General features: G+C 28.5%; 1 protein-coding gene across 2 annotated transcripts in view; it reads left to right on the forward strand.

Moving 5' to 3' along the window:
- The window catches only part of LOC100199786 (uncharacterized), a 147,189-nt gene that overhangs the window by 72,880 nt on the left and 59,814 nt on the right, over window positions 1-14,495 (forward strand). For both annotated transcript variants that reach the window (XM_065790671.1, XM_065790672.1), the window contains 4 exons: window positions 6,237-6,401; window positions 8,427-8,576; window positions 10,329-10,580; window positions 10,736-10,894. In XM_065790671.1, coding sequence (XP_065646743.1) covers window positions 6,237-6,401; window positions 8,427-8,576; window positions 10,329-10,580; window positions 10,736-10,894 — 726 coding nt within the window. The remainder of the gene's footprint in view (window positions 1-6,236; window positions 6,402-8,426; window positions 8,577-10,328; window positions 10,581-10,735; window positions 10,895-14,495) is intronic.

Raw genomic sequence — 14,495 nt, forward strand, 5'->3', positions numbered from 1 at the left:
AGTTTTACTTTGTGTTTTTTCTATAAATGAATGTGTGGTAAGGTTGTCAATGCTGCCACATAAATAATCATTTAATTTATTCTGAAATAATGTACTCTGAAATTGCTTGAATACATTTTCTTCTAGGTCATGGTCTATAAACTCTTGCACAAATCAACTTTTTAATGCTTGATTATTGGGGCGCATATTTTGAAACCTTAAACAGGCTCAGAAAAGGCAATCGGATTTGCTGATTTTGAAAGAGAGGCTTATGTTGTATGTGTGTATGTTAAAATCAAAACAAATGCCAAAAAGCTTACTGAATAATAGAAGTGAAATTGAGTAATTGCATAAAAAATCAAATTATAATAACACAAAAATTATGATTTTTCTATCAAATTTTGTACAATTTTACAACTCAAAACATCTGTGATTTTCATAATATTTAAAAAAAAAAAAAGATTTAAAAAATTAGTTTGTTTTCTTAATAGTTTTTATAACTCTTCGAGCTCATAAAAAACTATAAAATAAACATAAAACTCATTAAAAAGATAATTATTCTTACAAACTATAAACCAGATAGTGAAGCTAGACTATGCTGTAATTCTCATATGATTGATTTTTATAACAGTTTTATACTTTACCTAGTAATATCAATAGAGTATTAACAACTTTGTATGATATTTTCACATTAAGGTCCCATTAATACTATCATTTAGCTAGAAATATATTTTTAAAAATTCCCTAATTTTTTTTTAGAACTTGACACTAATTTTAAGTATGATTTTGCTAAAACATTTTATTTTTGCTATAAGCAATGAAATTAAGGGTGCTTTTTTTAAGTTTCTGTGTATACTTCTTGTATAATAATATTAAAAAAATTAATACTCTTTGCTGGCTTGTAATATCAAAGCTTATATGTAACTTTACAAAAGAACTGTTCAGTAGAAAAACAAATAAATATCACTTTTTTTGTTAAACTTTCATATAGATTATTAATATCCAATTGTCATCATATTTAAATATAGTTAAAATATCCTGCCAAACTTTTTTTAAATTTTCACTAAGTGTTTAAAAGTTTAAGGATGTTTAATTAGAGTTAAGTAATAAAAAATGTACTCCTAATTCTTCTCAAAATTTAGGTTAGAAAACAGCTTCTTCAGAGCTCGTAGATTTACATGGAATGTGTAAGCTGGTTCTGTAAAACATCTATAAAAATTTTCTTTTTTCAAAAGCTTAAATGTTTATTTCTTTAAAATTAACAAGTTGGTATAAAGATGCAGTAATGAGCTTAGAACAACCTTAGCTCCAGCTTAAGATTTACACTTTGCATACTTTAAGTACTTTACCAATAGTCTTCTACAACTGCATATAAACTTTGTATTGATTATGCTTGATAGAACAGGAACATTACATTTGAAGAGAAATGTGTTAAGAAGTCTTTTTACATTTACAATTCAGCTTTAAATGCAGGATCATCTAGTAATTAACAAATTACAAAATGTTGTAGCATAGTAAACTAAATATCTAATGGAGTAACTCTTAACGTACATTTGCATTTTTTTGATCTCATAATCCTTTTTTATTTGGTCAACATATATGACTTCAATACTTTCTCTTGCTTATAATGTCAGTGTTTATATTTAACTGTACAAAAAGTTACTTAATGGTTTCAGGACAAAGTTTTATAGAGTTATGTAATACAAAATTATACCAGTCACATCAAAACTAAGGTTAAAACAAAGCCTTAACACAAAATCTCTTTGTTGTTCATATATTGCCATACATTCAACATATAAGCTAGTTTTGCAATCAGTACAAATTTTCTTTTTTAAAAAGTCTAATATTCAACTCTTTATAATTAAATATAAATCAATTTATAATTAAAGTTCTTCACCAGTAGTCTCGTACAACTATGCATCAACTGAATGTAAACTTTGTATTTGAGTATGTTTCAAAGCCAAAGACATTATATTTTACGAGAAACACATTTATGGATTTTTTCGAATTTACTTTAACACATACTTATTTTTTCCATTTCTTTAAATAACAACAGATAAAATCCCCATCACCAGGATAAGCTTTATTGAAATTTTGAGATAATTAAAAATTGTAAAATATTACATAAATCATAAAATTTTCAAAATGAAAATTCTCTTGTACAAATAGATTTAAGTTTAAATTTTTTTTTAATGTTTTAAAAGTTTTAAGATATGAAGAGAACTAAAATAAAATGAAATAAAATGAATAACACAAAAATATAAAATAACACAAAGTGTTATTGATAAAATGATAAACTTTATCATTACTTTAAAATTTATTTCCGAAATTTGCTTGTTTTGAGTTTGATTATATATTTTTCAACAAAAGAAAAGTCATAACAACAATTATGCAAAAATATAAAATAATATATAAAAAACTGAAGACTTTAAAAAAAAATTAAAAGTTCTCAATAACGTTTTCAAAAATGTTCCAACAAACAAAAACTAATGAAATGTCTATGCTCCAATTCTAAACGCCTTTTTTTCTTTTTTTCTTTTGCTCTCTTCTTGTACACTGTCTCTTTTCCACTATTTGATATAATATATCTTTTCCACAAAATCCATATTTTCACAAACACTAATCAGGCTAATTCAATGTAAGATGGGTTTATTTGGAAGTATTTTAGATGATGTTATGATGACTCATTCTTTGATGTTAAAAGGCAGTATCCTAGCTAAAGCGAGAATTCCATTTGAGTTCTATACACACTGCATGCTTTGAAAGTCTGCTACCAACAATGCTTAAATTTTTTTCAGTTTTGTAATGCGTTATATCTATCTTTTCAATTTATTTTTTAATAACATTTTCTTCCCATTTTCACTTTAGATAGATTCTGGATATAGTAAACATCTATTTACATATATATATATATATATATATATATATATATATATATATATATATATATATATATATATATATATATATATATACATATATATATATATATATATATATATATATATATATATATATATATATATATATATATATATATATAACACATCGCTCAATAAGTCCGTAGGATAGCTAATAAAACAACAACATTTTGACATAATTTGATTTTATTCATCAACATAGTCTCCTTTTAAGGCGATACAGTCATTCCAGCGCTTCCTCCCTAACTTTTCGATACCATGTTTGTAGAACGATTTATCTTTTCCTTCAAAATACGCTTCAGTTTCGGCGATGACCTCCTCATTCGATCCAAATCTCTTTCCCTGGAGCATCCTTTTGAGATCTGAGAACAGCCAATAATCGCTGGGGGCCAAATCAGGCGAGTATGGTGGATGGGGCAACAATTCGAAGTGTAATTCATTCATTTTTACCATTGTTTTCATTGACTTGTGACACGGTGCATTGTCTTGATGAAAGAGAATTTCTTTCTTCTTCATGTGCGGTCGCTTTTCGTCAATTACAGCCTTCAATCGTTCCAATAATGCCATGTAATATTCGCTGTTGATCATTTTACCTTTCTCAAGATAATTAATGAACAATATACCATGGCTATCCCAAAATATGGAGGCCATAACCTCAAAGGCTCAAACTTCTGCCAGCAGAAGTTTGAGCCTTTGGGCGCTTTGGGCAGCTTTCACCCGCTGGTGTCCACTCAGCCGACTGTCGATTTGACTCAGTGTGAAATGGTGGATCCATGTTTCATCCATTGTGACGTAGCGACGCAAAAAATCCTTTTTATCTCGGTGAAATAGTGCCAGACATGCTTCAGAATCATCAATTCGTTGTTGTTTTTGGTCCGGTGTTAGCAAACGCGGCACCCATTTCGAACAAAGCTTTCTCATACCCAAATGTTCGTGTAATATTGTAAACACACTGCCTTCTGATATCTTTATGGCCTCGGCAATCTCCTTCAATTTCAATTTGCGGTCGGATAAGACGATTTTATGGATTTTTTTGATGTTTTCCTCAGTAACTGCCGAATTTGGGCGACCGGAGCGTTCAGCATCATCGGTGTTTGTACGACCACGTTTAAAGTCAGCAAACCACTTTTCAACCATTTGCCTCGATGGAGAGGAGTCCGAATAACACTTATCAAGCCATTGTTTGGTCTGCACCGTGTTTTTTCCCATCAAAAAACAATGCTTAATGAGCACACGAAATTCTGATTTTTCCATTTTTTTCAATTCACAAAAGTTGATTCAATCGTTCACACACTAACTTGGTAAATAATGGTCCGATTGTCATGAAACTTTGACAGATATCGTTTGAAGGTTGGTACTTTCTAAAAACAATACGGATTCGGTATTTGTGTTGCCATCTATATGTCATCCTACGGACTTATTGAGCGATGTGTTATATATATATATATATATATATATATATATATATATATATATATATATATATATATATATATATATATATATATGTATATATGTATATATACAAAAAAATAATTGGCCAACCTAATATATATACAAAATAATATATATATACTAGGTTGGCAAATAATAATAATTTTTGTTTAAATGTCTGCTCTCACCCTCTAAAGGTGTGTTATATAATAAAATAATACTAGAATAAAAACAAAAACAAAAAACTATAATAAAATTCTTTTGGAAAAATGCATATTTTTAATTTTTAGTTTTAAAATATCATTTTCGAAGCAGTGAAATTTAAAACAATAATTTTTTTATAAAATGAAGATTATTTTTAAAATTTTTATATAATTTTGCTACTTTTGAGACCCAACATGATATACTTTTGAAGAACTACTTTTTTAATAATTATAGGGACCCGTCTGATGTTTAAAGGTCTTGAGCTACTCCTAGAAATATTATTTTTTCGAAAATTTTTTAATTCTAGTATTATTTTATTATATAGAACACATTTAAAGGGTGAGTGCAGACATTAAAAAAAAAGTTATTTTAATGGCTACCCTAATATATATATAAATATATATATATATATATAAATATATATATATATATATATATATATATATATATATATATATATATATATATATATATATATATATATATATATATATATATATACACATACATTTATATATACGCATACATATATATTTATATATGTGTGTAAATATATATTTATATATATGATTATTATGATAATTTTTGTATTTTGCGAATTCAACAACAACAGTGCTGAATTCAAGAACGATAACAACTGTGCTGTATATATATATTTAATTATTGTTTGCCTAATAACTATATTATGCACTTTTCTTACCATGATTTCAAACAACATAATATCTTGATAATATTTTAAAAGATATTCCTAACTTTCTTAACTTGGAAGCTAAACAGATTATTACTTGAGGAATCAAAAGTATTACTCTAATGACTTGATAGTCTCCAGAAATCGTTTTATTCAATATTATTGATATTAAAATTTTTTTGAAAAAAAAATTATTTGCAACTCTCTCTTAACTCTAAACTCCAAAAATAAACTTTGTTAAGCAAGGCATGGAACAGTTTGAGCTTGTTTTTTTCAGAGGCCTAGGGTTTAAATCTTGAACCTCTCAGTTGTAAGCCAAATTTTTTTATCACTCATAAATATAACATAAATAATTATTAAATCATTTTGGTATAATTTTTTTAGTGGAATAGTTTACTCAATTTTGTTCACTTAAATTTTAAAAATAGCATTTTTGTTTTAGACTTTTTAATTTTTTCATACAAAGAAAAAAAATAATAATCAAAACTTCATTCAACTTGCCCAAACTAAAACCTTCAGTATCTCCCTGATCCTGACAAACCCTCATAAGCCCTGCAAATGGCTATTGAGAATAAAACACTGATATATTTTAATACACCACTACTGATATGTTTGGACTACGTTTTGTCACTATTACTAAAGTTTAAAGAAATGTGATTATCCAACTTAACAATTTGACATATTCTAAAGACACAACTAAAATAAAAAATAAAAAAAGTAAAATATATAAAAATAATATTAAAATATATAAAAGTATACATGTAGTACAATATCAAGGATCACACACAAAAAACACATTTCTTAATCACTATCTACTTATTTTCTTTGATTTTTTTCAAACAGTTATAAGATAAAAACTTATTTACAGTATAATATTGCAAAATTCAGTAAGTATGTAAACTCATTAACTCCCCTTATGTAATGGAATGGCCGCAAATGAAATTAACTTGCCTATAAATTTATGACTTTCAAAAGTAAAATAGACACATTAATCCTTTTTTTTTATATAGCAAGGTCAGACTTCCGAATTGAAGCATCTATTGAAGGAGAAATAAAATTAAGTGAAACATTAACTCTTAAAAGTGTAATGTTGGTTTTGAACTTTGGAGCCAGTGGAAATTCAATTAGTATTGAATCTGAATTTCATATGGAAAATCCAAAAATTGTGTTTACAGGTGAAATCTTTTAATGTTTTCTTTTATTATATTTTCATTCAAAATATGTTAGTGTATTTTATAAAACACACATATTTTGTCAATTATGTACTCAGCTAACACAAAGCGTTCAACAAACATTCAAGAACATTCTATAAACGTTCATAGAACGTGCTCTAATGTTTGCAACGTTTGACGAATGCACTTGAACGTTTTGTGTTAGCTGGGTAAGTGTCATATGTGCCTTATTTATATATATATATATATATATATATATATATATATATATATATATATATATATATATATATATATATATATATATATATATATATATATATATATATATATATATATATATGTATATATATATATATATATATATATATATATATATATATATATATATATATATTCAAATAAATTAGACAATTTTTCAAATTTTTTTAAACCATTTAATTTATAAAATATATTAAAATGCTTAAATCAAATTTGTAAAATTAAGCAGAACTAATAGAGACCTTATAATAAAAAATACAGTATAAACGTATTAAAAATGTAATAATTGTTTTAAAATGATAAAAGAATCAGTAATGTTAAAAGGAACTAGATTGAAAGTGTCATTTTTACATGATCATCGCAATCATCAAAATACTTACTACACCTATGTGATAGTCATCACATTATTATCACCACACCTATCAAATCATCATCTATATGTGAGTTTATCTCACATCCTGGTGGCTAATGTTCTGCTAATAACTCTTTAACTTTAAAAACAAAACCTTTAGGAAAGTTATTTATATAGTTGTTTATGTATGTGAGCCAGACATATTAGTTTTAGTCCAAGCTTTAGGGGTAACTTCTAGGGTTACATTCATTATAATAAGGGAGCTAAAAAATTAGTTGTAATTTTATCACAATTAGTTATGTGCACATTTTTACGGTGCTAAGGCTGATTTTATCTACACCAAAGTAGATCATCCTTATCACCACACCTTATCACATCATCATCACATCATCATTATCACATCATCATCACCACACCTATCAAAATGTAAGGACAGGCCGAGCAGAGTGCATTTTGTCAATTTTATTATTGTATTGCTTTATTTCTTTTATCAATAGTTCAACAACATTAATGATTTTCATGTGGTACACATATCATGCAGTAATAATGAGAATTTTTTGTATATTCTTTTCAACTTCAAGTTTAGAAACAGAAATATATGGAACAAATAGCTCACTGTCACAAATTTAAAAAAGAAAATACAAATTTAAATGAATGAAGTTTTGACAATAGGACTGCTCTTCATTTGTTGAAAATGTTATCTAAGTTGTTAACTTCAGATTTAAATCAGATTTAAATTCAAAATATGGCATGCACTCAAATTTTTCCTTATGTATAAAATCTCATTGAAATTTTTTGTTGCTGATTAATTAATGCACTATTAATTTAATTAATGCACACAAAATGGAAATAATTAGTTATATTGTGGAAATACAGTTCATTAATAAATTATGTATGTGTACCAAAGCACTATGTGCTTATTAGGAGTGTTGTAGATATATTATCTTATTTATAATATATATAATAGTTATAAATAATGTTTTAAATTGAATTAAGCCATAGTTATGGGACTTTTTTATACCTAGTTCAGCTCCTCCAAAAGTTAGAGTTCGGGTGTATACTAGGTTTAGATTTAGACTTATTATTTACTAGTATGACATATATGATAGTATGACACGATATAGATGCATAACATCCTATATGAAATATATGATAGTATGATACGATATAGGTGCATAATATCCTATTTGATATATGTATGATAGTATGACACAAGGTGCATAATATCCTATAGTGGTTCCAGCAAAAGTAAAAGTTTTTTTTCTATGCTTGCTTATTTAAAATGTCAAATTTAGGTGCATAGATAATGAAGTGACATTATTAAAACTCCTTTTTGAATTTTTAAATTTTTTATAGACATTTTAAACATATTTGTATTTGTTTGCTTTGTTATTTTAATATTTCATTTTATTTAGGTTACATTAAAATTGAATTTTCTGGAAAATTAAGTGTTGGCGGTTCTATGAGAGGCATAATTAAAGAACCATTTGATGTGCAGAGACTTGCTTTTGGGAATGTTAATTTTGCATTTGGTCTTGATTTGAAGACTCTTCTTCCAACCATTGGTATTTATTTATTTCTTGTTTTGTTATTATTATTATTACTATTATTATTATTATTATTATTACTATTATTGTTATTATTATTACTATTATTATTATTATTACTTGATACTTGATGCTAGATACCTAATACTAGATACTTGATACTTGATGCTTAATACTTAATACTTGATACTTGATATTTGATACTTGATACTTGAAACTTGATGCTTGATACTTGGTACTTGATGTTTGATGCTTAATACTTGATGCTTGATGCCTAATACTTGATACTTGATACTTGATACTTGATAATTGATGCTTGATACTTGATATTTGATACTTGATAATTGATGCTTGATACTTGATACTTGATACTTGATAATTGATGCTTGATACTTGATACTTGATATTTGATACTTGATATTTGGTACTTGATACTTGATACTTGATATTTGATACTTGATACTTGATGCTTCATACTTGATACTTGGTACTTGAAAGTATACTTGATACCTGATAGGATACTTGATATCTGATTGGATACTTGATACTTGATAGGATACTTAGTTATTAATAGGATACTTGATAGGATTCTTGATACCTGATAGGATACTTGATACTTGATAGGATACTTGATACTTGATAGGATATTTGATACTTGATTGGTGTTAATTTTCTGCTGTGTCGATCATTTAAATTGTTTCTTTTTTTACTAAAAGTTTTATCTTCTATTGATTTCAACTTTATCTTTATATTATTTTATTTTCAACTTTATATTGTTTTATTTTCATCTGGGTCAGTTCAAAGTATAACTTTAAAAATGAACTTTTGCTTTATCTAAATTTTATTGTTTTTGTTTCATTTGATTTTTGACTTTTTCTGATTCACTTTGTCCCAACTTTTTTTAAACTTTTAATTGAAAATTTTTTTTCTTTTGATGTCAGTTTTCATCTTTCTATTTTTCCTGCATATTAATTAAATGTTGGGTTGTTACAATTTTTAATTGTTGGATCATTACCATTTTAAAAGGAAGCAACAGTTTTATTATCTTACTGATTATGTGACTGCCTAAAAATACCAATTATTATTGTTTTCTTACTAGCCTTTTTTGTTGCCATGCAACATTCAATTCATATTAGTTGCTAAAACTAAAATGTGGTTAGATACAAACTGTTATGAACAGCCAAAAAATACCTGAATACTTTTTAAAAGAAGCAAGGTGAAATAAAAATAAAAGGTGAAATAACTGTTCAATAACTTTTGCTTGCTTGTTGAATGAGTAAAATTGAAATAGCTTTTAGGATAGATAAGTGTTAGAGGAACTTTGTCTTTTTTGGATATTAGATATAGATATAGATATTTTGGATATTGGATATAGCTTTTAGGATAGATAAGTGCTAGAGGAACTTTGCCTTTTTTTTGTTTTCGACAGCTTTAAAGCAAGTTACTGATAAATCTACAAAATAATAAAAATAAAAAAACGCTCAAGCATAAAATGCATGTTCTAAAATGCAAGGTTTAGTCTGAAAGATTTTTTACTTGAAAAAGTTTGAAAATCTTATATCGACAAATGGTCTCTTTTTTGAAATTCTTAGTTTTTTAAACAAGTTGGTATGTTTCTATAATTTATATTTATATAAATGAAATTATATTAAAGTTATATTTTCTTTTATCACACATAAGTTATAAACAATGGAATTTTTAAATTTATTTTTCATATAATTTTTATCATTTTTATAATGATGATAACAATGGCACATTTCTAAATTTTAGAAATGGGCGCAGAAATTTGGTTTGGTAAACTTGGTGATAATGAAAAAGATGACCGGTTCGAATTCCAAGGTTATTTTGGGCTGAGTGCATCTGACCCCAGGGATTCCTATATTTACTTTAGTAGCAATGGAGCAAGTTTGACTATTGGAAACATTTACAGAATATTTGAAATTAACAAAGAATTACCAGAAAATGTTGCTGCCAGTGGTTTCATTGGTGAATTAAAATTTTCTGTAAATTTTGGTACTGAAGGTGAGTTTTCATTAATTTAATAATAACATTAGTTATAATTTTACTTATTTAGTTTAATTTTCAGAATAAATATAATTTGTTTGATGTTGTATTCATGTTTTATATGTGTAACATTTTTAATTTATTATATTTTTTATTTTCTTTGGATTTTCTAGAAAAGACTATCGATAAATTAGATATTACTATACCCCCTGGTTTTATGTTCAAAGGAATTATATCTATATGGGGTTACAATATTGATTGTGAAATAAAAATCAGTTCCTCTTCTTTTTACTTGAAAGCACTGTTTGATCCAATGACTGGTTGGGGAAATGGTATAATCTTTTTGTTTATTTTGATTTTTTCTTTATAATTATTAACATGATAAGTTAGATCAACATGTAGCTTGGGTCAACTAAAATTAGATATTATGAGCTATATATATTTCAACATTGAATATATATTTCTGAAAAACAAAAAGATTTTTTATTTCTCAGAAATAAATGTTTCAAGCCTATATGATTGAACTAAGGCATGTTTGCACATTTAAGCTTAATAATATGGTTATTTATAAACACAATAGTAGTAATAATAATGTCAGATATGCATTATTAATATAAGTTGCAATATTAATATAAAGTTATAAATTGTTTTTTAACTATTATTGCTGGATTGCGATGTCATGTTTAAGTTATGTTTTGTTTTTTTAACATCTTTGCTCCCAACAAGGCTGCAAGCAACCACTAATTAGAGTTGGAAGTTACTAGAAGAGAAAATGTGAAGATTGTTGAGTAAGATAACGATTGACAGACGACTTAAAAGATCGAAATTATATGAATCAGGAAAGCAAGGTGAAGGAAGCGAATTCAAAAGAACTGATGTTCGAGAAAAAAAACTAGAGGAATAAGAGTTTTTGGAGCACTTAGGAAAAGCCACAGAAAAAGGTGGAGACTTAATTGAATGACGAGTAACATGAGAATAAATTTTAGTAGGTGGCGCAAGAGACGCTAACTCTTTAGAGCAGTGTCCATTATAGTATTTGTAGAAAAAAGAAAGTGAAGCAACATTACGACGATGTGATAATGGTTGGAGGTTGGCTGCAAGAGCAGGTCCAACTATGTTTGGAATGCGTTTTTGCACCTTGTCTAAAAGAGAAAGGGCATCATTGGAAGATCCGCCCCAGAGATGGCAACAGTATTCCATACAAGGCCGGATTTGAGATTTATAGAGATAGAGAATAGAATTCGTAGTAAGAAAGTTTCGATAAAGAGATGCAACCTTAGCAGATGCTAATTTTGAAAAATGGGTTTGATATATGGTTTCCAAGAAAGATCAGAAGTAAGAGTTAATCCTAGAAGATGAAGGATAGATGACTCATCAAGTACATTATCGTTCATAAATATAGGAAGATCTAAATTATTGCAATAACGATTGGTTGAAAAAAATTGAGTTTTATCTAAATTAAAGTTCACCAGCCACTGTGAGTCCCATGCTGTAGCAGAAGTGAGATCCTTTTCAAGCTCAAATTACCCCTCTAAGCAACCAGAGAGTGTTGACTTCTTATCAAGACAATAATAAATGGTAGTATCATCAGTGAACAATGCCACCTTAGACGTGAAAATCTCTGGAAGATCGTGAATATAAATTAAAATGAGTATAGGGCCAAGAATTGTTCCTTGAGGAACCCCTGAAGTTACAAAATAAGAAGAAGAGTACTGTCCGTTGAGAACAACTTTTATACTACAATTGGAAAGGAAGGATTCAATTATCTTAAAGATGTTACCAGATACACTATAAGGAAAAAAACTTATGGAGAAGGCCAGCATGCCAAACTTTATCAAAAGCTTTTGAAATGTCAAGAGCAATGGCCTTAACCTCTCCACCTTTATCTAATGCCTGATAAAACCTATCAGTTATTACTGTTAGCAAATCAGCTGTAGAACGAGAAGATCGAAATCCATATTGATGATCAGAAAGTGATTTATTAGATTCAAGATGAGAGATTAAGTGTTTGTTAATTAAAGATTCAAAAACCTTGCTTATGATAGGAAGAAGGCTAATGGGACGGTAGCTTGACAAATCAGATCGCTCTCCAGAATTTTGGAAAATAGGGATAACAGCTGCAGCTTTCCAGCAGGCTGAAAAACAAAACTCTGTTAAGCACTTGTTGAATAGTTTTGAAAGTATAGACGACAGCTCCGGAGAACACTTTTGCAAGACTATAACAGGTATGTTGTTCAGACCACAAGCTGTAGAAGAGTCTAAGCAGGAAATCACTTTATATACAGAAGCTGAAGTGATACGAATGTCAAGCAATGGATCAACCTGTTTGACAGCTAAATCAGGTAGAACGCAACTAGTGGAATTAAGCTTTGTCTTTAGGTGAGATGACAAAGTCTGAACCATACAAGAGAGGTGGAATAACAGATTTACCCTTGTTATTGATACTATTAAAGATTCTCCAGAAGTCACGAGAGCCTAATTTTTGTGATGAGATATGAGATTTCATGACCTGAGAATAGCGGGCTTTGGCGTTAGACAAAACTTTTTTACAATAGTTTCTAGCAGTAATAAACAGATGTCTGTTTTCTGGAGAATTGATTTGCTGATTGATATGGAAGTAACGGTTTCGACTGGAAATTGCAGCATAATGTGAGGAAAACCATGGAGAAGAATGAGTCTTGACCTGGAATTGTCGAGGGGGAATAAAAGATTCCATGCCAACTTGAATCCACAAAGTTATGTAAGAAGCACATTTGTCGACAGGAAGACGAAAGATTTCTACCCAAGGGCCATCACGAAGAAAATCACGGAAAGAATCCCTGTCAGCTTTAAGGTAGTTGTAAGAGGTAGGATGATAGGGGGATTCAGATGATGAAGAAGAATGAGATAATAGTTTTAGAGAGATCAAACCGTGATCAGAAGCACCTAAGGTTGAATTTGGGAATACTGAGCACTGACTAGGATCAGAAACAAGACAAGTAGTCAAGACAATTAGTAGTAGAGAAAGTAAATGATTCGGGTTGTCTGGATAGCGAATTGGAAAGTTGACTATTTGAGTTAGGGATTGAAAAAGGCAAAAGTTGTGGGTTTAACGCCTGCAGAGTCACTGACACTAGAGCCAAGCCATTATGTGTGATGAGCATAAAGTTACCAACAACAGCGATATTGGCTGATGAATAAAGAGAGAGGTCTTTGTCAAATTGATCAGAAATAACATCGAAAAGAGTGCAGTCTTGAGATGAAGCATAGCCATATAGAACAGAGAGAAAGGTGATAGAGTGAAGTGGTGCTAAACGAAAGCACATAAAAGAATAGTCTGTAGATTCAAACCTACTTTCCCAGCAAATGGGTGATTTCTTACAAATGTAAATGCCCAGGCCAAGCATGTGACTATTAGAGTCTTTACAAATTAAAGGAAGATAACCATTAACACTAAGATCACAAGATGAGAGAACTGAACTCAAATTAGTCTCACAAAGAGCAAATAGGTCTGGTGAACTTTGCAAGAGATAAGACTCAACAGAAGAAAAGTTATTCAAAGACCGTGAATATTAGTGAATGATAGGTTTAGAGAACTTGGTGATGATGGTTTTTGTATTTTATAGTTTTTAGTACTTTATTCATTTTTAAATTAGATTGAAGAACTTGACTCAAAGCATAGATAGTACTCAGAACACTGTTTAATAGCCCAAGCAATTGTCTCATTACTACTAATAAACCCTAAGCCGTAACAAAGGGCTCCAAATGTGGCCTCCGCAATGCACACCAAAAGTACAAACAGGGAAACCATCCATGCGCAACATGGCACTGTTTGTACTTTGATATTTTTCAGCTGTTGATGGAATTAGTTTCTCTGAGGGCTACCACAGAGTTCGGGAAACCTGACTACCAGCCAGTTCAGAACCATAAAACAGAGTTTTAGAGCTGTATTTT

Source organism: Hydra vulgaris, chromosome 02 (assembly GCF_038396675.1).
Source record: "Hydra vulgaris chromosome 02, alternate assembly HydraT2T_AEP".
Classification (NCBI taxonomy): Eukaryota; Metazoa; Cnidaria; class Hydrozoa; order Anthoathecata; family Hydridae; genus Hydra; species Hydra vulgaris.